The sequence below is a fragment of the Ipomoea nil genome, unplaced genomic scaffold, assembly GCF_001879475.1.
Source record: "Ipomoea nil cultivar Tokyo-kokei standard unplaced genomic scaffold, Asagao_1.1 scaffold2791, whole genome shotgun sequence".
NCBI lineage: Eukaryota > Viridiplantae > Streptophyta > Magnoliopsida > Solanales > Convolvulaceae > Ipomoea > Ipomoea nil.
The window spans coordinates 1,018,054-1,031,269 of NW_017619219.1; the positions used below are offsets into that span (position 1 = coordinate 1,018,054).

A 13,216-nucleotide genomic window follows, 5' to 3' on the forward strand; every position below is an offset into this window, starting at 1 on the left:
TGATAAGATCCATCCATTTAGCAACACCTTAGGATGGCATAGCCTTAAAAGTGAAGGCCTCGAACTCACAATCTTCTAAATGGAAGTCCAACCCGGGTACCATTAGACCACATAGTCTTGGTAATTTATATTTATTATATTTTTATTTGAAATTGTATTTTTAATATTGAATTATAATTATAACATTATATTAATAATAAAACAAAAAATAATAGTTAAAAATAATTAATAATGATAATAATTGTAAAAGTACTTTAAGAGTTAAGAAAATAGCATAATATATTTATATCTTTACAGGTTATTTATATATAACCAATTAAGAGTAAACAACTGATCAAACAAACCATTTAACACAATCAACTATCAATTAAATCAATCAGCTATCAGCTAATTGCCGAACACCCCTTTTGTACAATTAAATCATTGAACCTAAAAAGTGTACAATTAAACCATTAAACAAGTTAAAATCCAATCTTATTACTTAGATGGCATGCACTAAGAATTGCCCTTTCTTCTACCATATTAGTTGGGATGAAAAAGTAAAATCTTTTTAACTTAAATTGTATTAAAAGGAATCATAAACATGTCTCCATTGTCCATATTTTGCTAATTTAATGGTTCGATTGCACACTTTTTAAGTTCAGTAATCCAATTGCACAAAAGCGATAAATTCTTTGACCTATTTGACACTTGTTCCATTGTAAAATGTTCAAGAAATCAAGTTTAGCATGCAATGTCTTCTACAAATATATTATGACGAGAAAAGCTCATTATTATTCAAATATAACTACTTTCAAGGCTGCCCACACACCCCTAATTCTAGTTTCCCTCACTCAATGCTAACTGCAAGGCATGTTCAGCTTCCTTTAAGAAATGGCGGGTGAGTTGCTTTTGCCCATGGCGGTATACTATGCTACACCACCTGTTTCTGCTTAGCAATTTGTTCTCTTTGGTGCCATTATTATCGTATTTGCTGCAAGGAATGTGGATCAAATAGTTTTAATAAATGAGCAGAATACCAACACGTAAAACCGATGCTTTAGGAGAAAGGTGATGGAGTTCGCATGTAGAGGCGTCGGAGCGTTATGCTGTGCAACCATGTGCACCGTGCATTGTGCACACAGTTGCAAAAACAACGTCGTTTTGACGTCCGACTTTAAAAAAAAAAAAAAATCAGTTTCGATTGTCGTTAACGACGTTATGTTATGCATAATTTGAACTATATAGTTCATTCATTCTGGATATAGTTCATTCATTCTGGATATATAGTTCATTCATTTTGGTATATATAGTTCATTCATTCTGGATATATAGTTCATTCATTCTGGTATATATAGTTCATTCATTCTGGATATATAGTTCATTAATTCTGGATATATAGTTCAAATTATGCACAATATAACGCCGTTAACGGCAATCGAAACTGTTTTTTTTTTTTTTAAGTCAGACGCGTTGCCCACTTTTGCACGGCATAATTTGCGAGGTGTCAAAGTAGGCCGAAGCCTGCAGGCCAGCCCTGAACCGCCCCATGGTGGTTTAGGGTTGAAGAATTCTAGGATTGTTGGGTTGAAGCCCTAACAAGCACTTGAAGTTGGCCTGTGGGACCTGCATGAGGCGGGCTAGGGTTGAAGAATTCTAGCCTGCCGGCTAGAATGGGTTAGGGTTGAAGAATTCTAGCCCGCGGGCTGGTCCACAAAGGCCTACAAAAATTACTACCCGCGATGGAGCAAGCCAGCCTGCATTGACAACCCTAACCGCATGTCCAATGGGACAGAGGTACCCTGATAGAGGAGGGTTAGTAACTATATCAAGGGAAATGCATTGTATAAAACATACCTTTGGTAATCCACTGAATTATCTATGGAGCGGGCACTGCAAAGTAATTCAGCGTCATTCTCCTCTGTGCCAGAACCTTCTTCAAGCTCCGTCATCCTTAAAAACATGAGATTCACCAAGTCAAGAGACGGGCATTTTCGTTGATCTATCTATATTTTATCAGCAGTTTAGGTCAAATGAGTATATTTTACGCTCAGTACCGTGTAGAATTACACGCACAGATAAGAAAATGGTTGCCTACAATATTAGCTTTAGCATGACTATAGTTCAAAACATCGCAATTACTTCATGTTAAGCAGATCAACAAGCACTTGCAGGGCTCCAGAATCACCACATGCCTCCCAAATTGCTGCTCGAACTTCTGCATCAGATGGTTGCCTTTGGCCTCCGGCTCCAACAAGCTTCATAACAAATAAGTACTAGGTTAATGACCAACAATAACAACCATGAAACGGATACTATTGTATTGTGCTTATGATGAAACAAAGTCCACTCCGAAGGAAATTAGAATATTACCACAAAAAACAGAACTAATTCGTCTATTAAGAGTCTCACATTGAAAATATAAGAGAGAACATATGGGTTTATGGTTAGACTAGCTAATTGATTGGATTCAATCTGTTGAGTTGTTATACCATGGACCAGGGTCCACCTTGCAAGGGCCCAAGGTGGACCTAGTCCTAAACGATATATAAATTATGTATTTTTAGTATTGGAATTGTGAACTTCTAGAATATAAAATGTGTTTCTAAGTCAAAACACATAACTGTAGAAGAGAATTTTTGAATACAATACAGGGTCATCAAATCCTAATCTGTTAATATTGTGTGACTGCAGTATTTGAAAGGAACTTGTGAATACAAAAGGTAATCAATTACATATATGTTAACATTGTGTGTTCGTAGTATACAAATTGTGAATTTTTAAAAGGTAAATTGTGAATATTTAGTATGTAAATTGTGAACATTTAGACCTGGGTCCACCTTTCCACAGAATAATTTGCCCAATCTGTTAGTGTGGTTTGGCCCATGTGCATTATAGCCCAATTGAGTAACCTTGACCCAATCTTAGATTATAACATCGTCGAAGTGCAAAATTATTAAATTAAATAGCAAAGCAAACATCCCTTGATATAGACGAATCCTTTCCAACCATTGTGAAGATATTATAGGCTTATAGCAACAAGAGTTCTCGCATTTCTTTGTAGGAGTACTAATTTCTTTATGCGCTCTTTCTTTTTTCTATCAGAAATTGAATTAAGAGCAATACAGAGAGAAAACAAACCTCTGTAAGTAATGACGTGACCTTATATAGCTCATCTTTCATTGCAATTGTTCTCAAGGCAGTCAAAAAATCCTCGGGGAAAACAAGCCTATTCAAGTAAGAGGGCATCTTCCGCTGACCGCTCCAACTATAGGCACTGATACTATTACTGGAGCATTTATCATTGTTTTCTATTCGAGGCATACATGGAGGAAAAAATCCATCTTTCAACAAACTTCTTGGTAAGAGACACCTCAATTCAGCTTTCTGCACACACCAAAAGGGTCGAGACACCAGAGAAGGGAAAATGTTATAGACATGTCTTCAAAGAGATGGCAAATTCACACTTGAATTTTTTTATTTTTTTTAAAAATATCAAATTGGAATGTTTGGAAATGTTAGATTACACGTTCTCATTTTTTCAAAAAAATGTTTCTTGCCTGTGCTTCAAGAAGCTGTGATTTGGACTCGGCGAAAGCAATGCCCTGAATAGCCCCCACAGGGTAATGAACCTTCAATGTCAAATACAAATATCGAACTAAGATAAATATTTTGTATATACATATACATCTACACAAAGCTGGCAAAGAATTCTCTTTCCTTTCTGGTGAAACATTTGCCAGAGGTCTATCTATGGCTGTGAACTATTTAGAAAATTTTCTGAAATAAGGAAAAGATTTGGCAGGATTTAGATAGATTCATAGATTAGATTACCATGAGATAGTCATCTGGATTATCCTCCATTACAAATCCATACAGGTAAAGCAGCTCCTGTATAATCAGTGGGTCAATTTCAGTTCTTATCATGAGTGATCGATCTAGCATGGAAAAATAATTTTCTGGTACAGATAATAGCCTACCAGGGGGTAACCCCAGCCAAGATGGCTAAGAATACAAACTTGTAACCACAAGATCACGAGTTCGAATCCCAACCTTCTTGGTTTGAGCCGGTCAGCTATGGGCAACCAAGGCTGATTTGCCTCCTTGTGGTCCTTTGCCGGCTAGGGTCACAAGGCGGGGTTTACCCAGTGCACATCCTCGGGTAGCCTACTAGGGGGTAACCCCAGTCAAGATGGCTAAGAATACAAACTTGTAACCACAATATCACGAGTTCGAAGCCCAACCTTCTTGGTTTGAGCTGGTCAGGCGGTCAGCTATGGGCAACCTAGGCTGATTTACCTCCTTGTGGTTCTTTGCCGGCTAGGGTCACAAGGCAGGGTTTACCCAGTGCACATCCTCGGGTAGTGGCTGCGGATTTCCCCCGTCACCCAAAAAATGTAGCCTACCACAACTAAAAAGAAGACTGTACCTCATTTCCCTTGTTGCCATAACTAATTAATATCTCTTCGCCACTATGGATAGGAACTTCTCCAACTTTGGAATTAGGAAGAAAATAATTATAATCAATAAGATATATCAGCAACAGGAAACAGAAGTAATTCAGCATCAAGGAAACATAAAGGCCCTGTTTGGTAAAATGGCTGTTAGCTGATAGCTGTTAGTTGTTAGCTAATTGTGTTAATTAGAGGGTATAAATAGTTGATAACATTAGCTGATGGTAGAAAAGTGTTTGGTAAATTAGCTGTTAGCTGATAGCTGTTTGGCATAATTTCTTTTATCAAAAAGCTAATTGAAAAAGTTGATTGGACTAGCTTTTTGAATTTTAGCCTTTTGGAGTTGCAAAAAATTAATTAACCAAACATTTATATTGATATTTTAACTAAATCAAATAATTAATAGGTGGTCAAATAAGCCAAAATTGGCCTATAGGCCAATTTTTTACCAAACAGGGCCAAAATTAAAAAATAAGGAGAAGATGATACCTGAAAGAAGGTACATAGAAAACGGGATTCCAGTTGTAAGTCCTGTTGCATCAACTTCCCATGTAGCTGTGGCCCTTACACCTGGGCATAATTATATCAGAAAGCTATGAATTCACACCAAATGAAACAATCAGCTAATTCCTCAATTAGTTTAACTGTAAGCAACAAATAACTGAAACCATATGTTTAATGTTACATTTACAAATACAAAGAAGTCCTTCATTCTTTCTTTAAATAGTTAAAAGTCTATAAAAGTAAAACTAGTATAAGAACATGACAAAAAATCCTAGTCTAATATGGAAAATTAACACAAGTTGGTCAAATATAAAAAGAACTAAGGTAACCTTATTAATGTATAGCAATAATAACTGCAACTTACCATGGTTGCAAAAATCAATGCCTGGGACAATACCCTCTACCCAAACTGTATCTTCTCCTGATTTAGATGCAACAGTTGTGTCTTTTTTTGCAGATTCATCAGACACAGGTTCTGATTTAAATGTTGTTCAGTAGAGACAGAAATAAATTATTAGAATACTCAACAGAAAAGTTTTTTTCAGCAGTAAAAGAAATGCCTGAACAGTGAGGTCACATTTCATATCTTCATCATCCAATTTGTCACTAAAAATATGATTACTAAAAGTTTCAGAATCTCCAAATTTCTTAGGAATTGACGTACCTTGTCCTTCTGAACTTTTTGGAAATACATAGGAATGTGGAAGAGGTATATTTTGTGCTCGACTCCAAAATATGGAATTTGCCCTAGGATAAATATAGTTTTGCAACATAACATTGCAGTACAAGGAAAATCAAGCACCATAAGCAGCAAAAAGCAAGAAAACAGCATTGCGAAAGATGTGTACCATAGGAAGTCCTCAAAGCTCACTTCACTGTCAAATGTTAAAAGGAAAAAAAAATATATGATAAAATAGATATTGATAGCAGAAATATGGTAATAGAATCCGCAAAAAGAAGGCTGAGTTCTGATCACATTGGTGGTAATGATCATAGAACAGCTTCACACACCTTTCAGGGCATCCATCAAGAGTTAAAAGTTTCTCAGCCAACTTCTTCACTTTCTCATGAAAAAGATACTGCAGTTTTTGCCTCTGCAACATATGCTTTCGATCAATCCATTATGATCTACCTCAAATGTTATTATGGTCAAGCATGATAATTCAAAAAGTACATATCTATAGTATAAGTGCCAAAGACCTAAATCATCATATCTTAGTGTCTAACAACTATCTTATGTTAATCATAGCACCATCATATATTAAGAGACTAGACCTGCAAATCAGTTGCCTGATACAATGTAGTTCCCTTCAGCTCAGAGAGCTCATCATCTGAAAACCAAAGGGGATTCCCAAATTCGGTTGGAAGAATATCAAAATACCTATTAAGATAATCACACAGCATTACTATCATTTTATAAAAGGACAAACTTGTAGTGGGAGCATGAAAATTATTGACCATTGCATACGGTTTCCAAGAAGAGTTCTTCCGTAGGCGTTCCACCATTAGAAACAAAATAATCAAGAACCTGTCATCTACTTCCTCTTCCTCAAACATGGCCCGGCAATGGGGTCCAAAAAGAGGGTCTTGAAGCACCCTCATGGGAGTTATAATTAAATCAAGTGGAACCACCAGCTGTATCCCTGAAATTTTCAACACCACTAAAAGTAACACATTTATTCATCCCAAGTCCAAACTATATAGAAACTCAGATGTATACATTGCCAAAGCACTACTACTTTTTTCAACTTCTACCAGATAAACGTGAGCAATGACAATGTGAAAAGTAAGAGACTATCACTAAGTGATCATTCTTTGCAAGAACATGAATTCACCTTTAAAAGTCAATTGAAACCTAGGAAGCATGAACTCTAGAAGAAGCCATCACAAAAGAAAATTGATTGGGGAAAAATTAGAGAATACAGACTGACAAGAGAAATTTTTTTCTTGAAGAACAAAAGAAACATGAAGAGTAAATACTATATTTCTCAGATCAAAAGCATCATCATTCATTGGAGTGCTTTACTAGGCTTAACAGTTAACACCACAAAGCTGAAACTCTGAAAGTATTCCTTTTCTGGTCAGTTTTCAAACCTTCCAGCCACCACAGTTTAAAAGATTGAATATTTAGCATTCAATGAAAAATCACTGAAAAGCTACTTTGAGATTACCATCAGAGACATCATTAGAGGAAAAAATTCCAAACCCTTTGTTCGAACCGCTGCACTTGATACTGCTACCGCGTAGCTCCACTTTATTCAACTGAAATCAAGTTGTGATTAAATAAAAACAACATTTTTCATAGTGGATTTTTTTTTTGACGAATAAAAAGATAAACAAATGAGAGAGTGAACACTCGAGTTAACCTGTAGCCACTGGAGAAACCGTTCAAGCTTGACTTCTTGGGCGTCCGCCATTGTTGCGTCACAGTGCTCTGTGTACTGGGGAGTTTAAACTTTCGGCGTAGAAGGAAAGGAACGATGTTACAAGATTTCAATTAAGAGATTTTGATCCTCAGACCTCAGTTATCGTATAGGTCTCCCATGAGATAAATTATTTAGGGAAAATATTTGATACACTATGGTGTGCATGTATAATAGTGAATTATAATTTGTCACCATTAAAACATAAATTGAATTTAGATTAAACCTATAACATAATTATCAATGTTTAATTAAGAAAAAATGTTTAATCTATTAGTTAAAAAACACTTCATGGTTTTAGCTTTTGTACAACATAGTAAGAGACATTGAAAGAATTCCTGAAATGGTGACAAAAAGTGGTACATATAATAGATGACCTAGATGATCGAACAGTGCTTACGTTGTTTCATGGAAGCTTTGAGATAAGGGGACTTATAAACCAGCCTACGGAGGAAAACCCCCGAAACCTACACGTAAGCCATTCAGCGAGCTAACAAATACGAAGAAACAGAGGAGGCCTTACGCTAAAAGAGGCAGCAGGAGGCAAAACAACCCCGCGAAGAAACAGAAACACATCCGATGAATCGACAGTCCAAAAGGGAAAACATAACAGGTACCGACATATAACCAATCAACCTCCGTTACGGAGCGGTCCCCGCACTTAGGTCCCAACTAGTGTATAAGATACGACCATCCCACCCTACATCTGCAGCGGACCTGTTGTCGCCACCTCCCTTACGTCCAAGTGACTGGCCGCAACGTGTCCGACCAGGCACTAGGGGACCCAAATATTATCGTTACTGCAAGAGTGCGTGACACACTACCGAAGAATGCATCACTCTGCGAATGGAGATCGAAGGCCTCATCCAAAGAGGACGACCGACTAATCACCCTAACCAATGTCGGTCACCCTAGCCCCCAGTCGAGGATCACACCCTTGCCGACCCAAGGACAAAAACCCCCTCTAGAATGTCCCAATCAGCGAGACGATGACTGTGAGGAACATGAAGAATGAAATTAGAAACATATGCCCGTAATCAACTAGAGACAATGGAGGGAAGACCAATTAAGCACATCTGGAATTCAAGGCAGCTTAAGAAAGTCTATTAACAGTTAGGAAGATAAACCAATATAGTTAGCTACTATGTATAATTGACTATTGTAGTATCATAATAAGGCCATTAGTTTGATATCATTTTTAGAGTTAATACCTCCAATGGTCCTCTGAGAATTAGCCATATTCCACCCCTGGTCCTCCGACTTTAAAACTACCACGTGACGTCCTTTGTCTTTTTTAAAATAACCACACGTGGTCCTCCGTTAGGGTTGATGTCAAGTGGACGTTAAAGGTTGAGGGCAAACATGTCATTTCTATTTCTTTTAATTATAATGCTGATATCGTTTGAGATTTCCCCCCAAATTCATTTTAGCCATAATCTGTGAATTCACCATAAGAGAGACGAAGCGAAGACGAAGAAGAATGCGAACTGCGAACTCGACCAAGTTCTTGTAATTAGCTTGACGACACCACCTCCATAGAAAGCGGATAACACCCAGTCGACAAAGCAGAGAAGAAGTAGTGTTCGAAGCAGCAGTCATGGCTACAAGTAATGAAGGTAAGGTTTATATATATGTTTCCGAATGTGCATTTAGCTGTGTATTTTAATGCAAATGTGGTACCCACAATATATTTAGACTTATATATGTTGTGAGAAAGTGTCGGGGACCATGTTTTTTTTGTCTATATTTTGTTTAACTTTAGCAGGTGGGTGTGTGGGAAAGTGTTCTTTGTATAACTTTACTCATAGATACATGTGCTTTACTCCCTAGATAAATGTATTGTACTGTGCTTTACTCCTGGAAACACAGTTGGATGTGTTGTGCTTTAATTCTTTTCTCTGTGTATTAATAGTATTATGTGATTTCATTTGTAGAAAATACAATATCAAATAGTGGGTTTACTCTTAGGTTAAAACATGGAGGGTTTTTAGGAAAAGGTGAAAACCTTAGGTATGTGGGAGGAGCAACAGAAATGTTTAACAACATGGAAGTAGGTGAATGGGGATTAATCACTCTTGTTGATAAAATGAAGGAATTGGGATATACATCTGTAGAAAGTGTTCAGTTTTTTATACCTACTGTTGGGGGTTTAGTGGAGTTAGTAACTGGCAGGGTAGCTTGGGAAACATTTAATCAACTGGATTTGTTTGATGTGGTTGAGGTTTGGGTAGTTGGTGGAGAAGACAGTAGTTATGAATGGGGAATAGATGAAAGTGAATGTGGTGGGGAAGATGACTTAGATTATGACATTAATATAGATCTCAAGTGTAGAGTATTGTGGTAATGAAAATCAGGTGGAGGCAGCAACCAATATTCCTAAAAAACAGATTAATATTGATGTAGAGATTACTTACTATGATGAAGATAGTGCAAGGGATAGCAATTCAGACAATGAGAGGCTAAAACTACCACAATTTAGGCCTCATAGTGAGATGAAGTCATCACAATTCTGCATTGGATTAACTTTTAAGTCAAAGGAACAATTTAAAGAAGCTATAACGAATTATGCTTTTGCTAATGGGAAGGACTTGAAATACCTTAAAAATGATAATGTGAGATGTATAGTTATTTGTAAACATGATGAATGTCCTTGGAAGATAACCCTTAGTAAAGAAAACATTGATATGAATTGGAGGGTGAGTACTTTAGTTAATAGGCATGAAGGGTGCACATGGATTTGGAAGAACAAGATGGTTAACTATGCTATTGTTGCCAAAAGCGAGAAACCCTAAGACAGAAGCGTGGACTATATACACAATCTACACGACGGCGTTTAATACTAAGCATTTGTAGCCCTAGCCCTTTTATCGAATATTCTGGCGGTTCGGGTAGGTAATCCATACACCCTACCCGAATGAAGAAAACCATTTAAATTAATGTAGCAGTTTGGCCTATACAGTTCGGATGACGGTTCGGTTCGGATGCAATGAAGACGGCAAATGGTTCGGTCGGTTATGCACACCCCTACCTATTGGTACAAGTCCAAGTCAAGAACCACCAAACATGGCAGTTGATCCAAGTCCAAGTCAAGCACCCCCCCAACCAGGGCAGTTGATCCAAGTCCAAGTCAAGCACCCCCAACCATGACAGCTGAAATGGAGACTGATACTCCATATAATTTGTTAGCTAATTTGGATATTGATGCCCTAGTTACTGAGTTGATTAATGGCAGTGGCATAACTCTTGGACAACAGCAAGGTTTGCTAATTTATTTGAACTGTTATTTGAACCTCTAATTTATTTGAACTGCTATAGGAGGCATTGGAGCCAGTGGAGGCATTTTACAACAGCACCAAGAACATGAAGAAATAGACCTACACACCCCCTCTACTCAGCCACATATAGATGGGGATGATGACAACACTCAACTTCAGCCAGATGATCACAATGCTCAACAAAGGATAACTCCAACTCGGAAAGCTAAGCATGTTGTTGTCAACTGTAGGAAATATCCAACCCGTGCTGCTAGCCAAGCATTCAAGTCTAAATTCCCACCAACTTCTGATGATACTCCCTTCAATATTGACTAGAATAGCTGCTAGGCAAACACTTGACATTTTGGAATGGTTTTGGTTTTTGGAATGTTTTAATCATGGGAAAACAGTAGTTCTTTTGCAAGGCAAATTGTTGACATTGTTTGGTTTTTGTTTGTAATTACCAATGTTAGGCTTAAGAATAGCTTTGTTAATGTTAATTTGTACTGACAAGCCACTTGTGGAGCCACAGTTCAATGCAAATGTTAATCTCTTCTTGTGTTTATTTCCAGTGCTACTCAAATCTTGATTTCTGCATGTTAGTTACTTCATGTTTATTTCCAGTGGAGCCAGTGTCCTTGCCAACTAACAAAATTAACCATTTACATTGCCAACTAACAAAATTAACCATTTGCATTGCCAACTACCAAATATTAACCATTTTCATTGCCAACTAACAAAATTAACCATTTCCATTGCCAACAATTCACTGCCATTGCCAACTAAATTCATACAACACAATTCACTGCCAAGTAACATAACCATTACCATTGCTAACATTACACATCAATGGTAATTGTAGGACAACATCCTAATCTTATTAGAACCTACAACTTTTTCTATATAAACACAAACAATTCAAAAAAAAAAAAAAAACCAATAGTATTACAACTACTAATATCAACCCTATGTAAATGTTCTTCATGCCCGGTTCAACACGCATTGATCGGATTTCTTGAAGTTGCCCGGTCAACCGCTCAATTTCTTGTCCATTCTTGTTTATCATCTTTAACAACCCCAGTATTATCATTTTTTATCTTGAACACATGGGAGGATCGAACCACTCGAAAAGCGAACAATTTTTAATCCCCTATGTTGTTTGGGAATCCAACCAAACAATTCAAAACAATTGTGAATTAAACAATAAAATTACGCCAAAAACAGGAAAAAAAATATACTAACCCTTTCATTGGAGCAAACCAAATACTTACGCCCTGGATTTTGATTTGTCCATGAAGTACTAAGCTTCATATTGTTTCCACGTATACATACTCGACCATTAAACTCTCCAATATTGCGCCTCCTAAACGTGGAACTTGATCCATACGACGCCTCCATTGCCAAACACTGAACCAATGAGCTTCAATTCACTGTATATTAGGGTTGTGAGAGATTTGGACGAAAATGGCGACCTACATACTTGGAACGACGACTTTAAAGAGAAAAGAAATGGGAAATGACAACTTGGCCCCACATTTAACGTCTACTTAACACAATCTCTAAGCGAGGACCACGTGTGGTTATTTTAAAAAAGACAAAAGATGTCACGTGGTCGTTTTAAAGTTGGAGGACCAAGGGTGGAATATGGCTAATACTCAGAGAACCATTGGAGGTATTAACTCTAATTTAAAAAAAAAAAAAAAAGGAAACTTGAATTTTGAATTGGGGGGACTCGCCAGCAGCCACTTATAGCCTAGGCTTATAGGCACCACCAACTGATCAATTTTTTTTTTTTTTTTTTTTGCCTTTGATGAATTTATAGATTAATCTACTTTCCTGAGACACCAACTCCGCAAAATCTCAAGGAAGTGTGGGATTGGATGATGGATGGTGTACCAAGCTGACTGGGTGGACCGACCCAATAAAATGATTGAATCACGAAATCCCAAGAGGGAGCCCGAATACGAAGATAGTAAAGGAGTTTTCGATAGGATTAGACTTATCTTATATTGACTTTCAATGTAATTCGGATTCTCAATAGGAAGCAATCTAGTATTTATAGTCCTTGTAGGGCTCTTAGTCCAAAATATGTATAAGTACCCCCCCCCCCCCAATATATGAAGAAGAGGGACAAACAATGTTCCACAATACAATACCCATATTCTCTCTATATTTTCATACACTCGTTATTTTAACGGTTGTGTTGGCCAGTCGTTGAAAGCTCAATAGTCTTAAAACCAATAAGTATTGACAAGGTTGTGCACAAAATCATCAACACAATAATACAAAACATCTCACAATAATAATAACCCTAGGTTGGGTTTCAAACCCTTTTATTTATGCAATATGTATCAAACACAATATACACCACTATCCAACCCCTATACTAAACTACTCACTCATAATAAATATGAAAAACAGAAGAACATTCATAAATAACATCATCCAAGAATATATTAAAGAAATAAATACAGAGATAATCCTTCAATAAAGTAAAGATTCACAAGATAAAAGCAACAAACACAAGAACCAAGTAATCTAAGCTAAGAATCACAAAATATAACTTGATAAATCAATAAAATAACAAGGAAAGTTATAAATA

At 36.9% G+C, this 13,216-nt stretch overlaps 1 protein-coding gene across 2 annotated transcripts; it reads right to left on the bottom strand.

Annotated features, from left to right (window-relative positions):
• Positions 1–577: 577 nt before the first annotated feature.
• LOC109157650 (ribulose-1,5 bisphosphate carboxylase/oxygenase large subunit N-methyltransferase, chloroplastic) lies at positions 578–7,484 on the bottom strand. 2 transcript variants are annotated; one of them, XM_019305504.1, is made up of 16 exons: positions 7,304–7,484; positions 7,109–7,199; positions 6,406–6,580; positions 6,213–6,318; positions 5,949–6,031; positions 5,786–5,812; positions 5,602–5,684; positions 5,302–5,412; positions 4,923–5,003; positions 4,409–4,473; positions 3,814–3,870; positions 3,540–3,611; positions 3,121–3,366; positions 2,122–2,237; positions 1,837–1,932; positions 578–973 (listed from the first exon to the last, which is right to left on the bottom strand). In XM_019305504.1, the coding sequence occupies exons 1-16, from the start codon at positions 7,352–7,354 to the stop codon at positions 820–822; spliced, it is 1,614 nt and encodes a 537-aa protein (XP_019161049.1). In that variant the 5' UTR covers positions 7,355–7,484; the 3' UTR covers positions 578–819. The 2 variants fall into 2 exon arrangements, with proteins under 2 accessions (XP_019161049.1, XP_019161051.1); XM_019305506.1 differs by lacking the exon at positions 578–973 and having other exon boundaries at positions 1,841–1,932; positions 2,078–2,237.
• Positions 7,485–13,216: the final 5,732 nt, after the last annotated feature.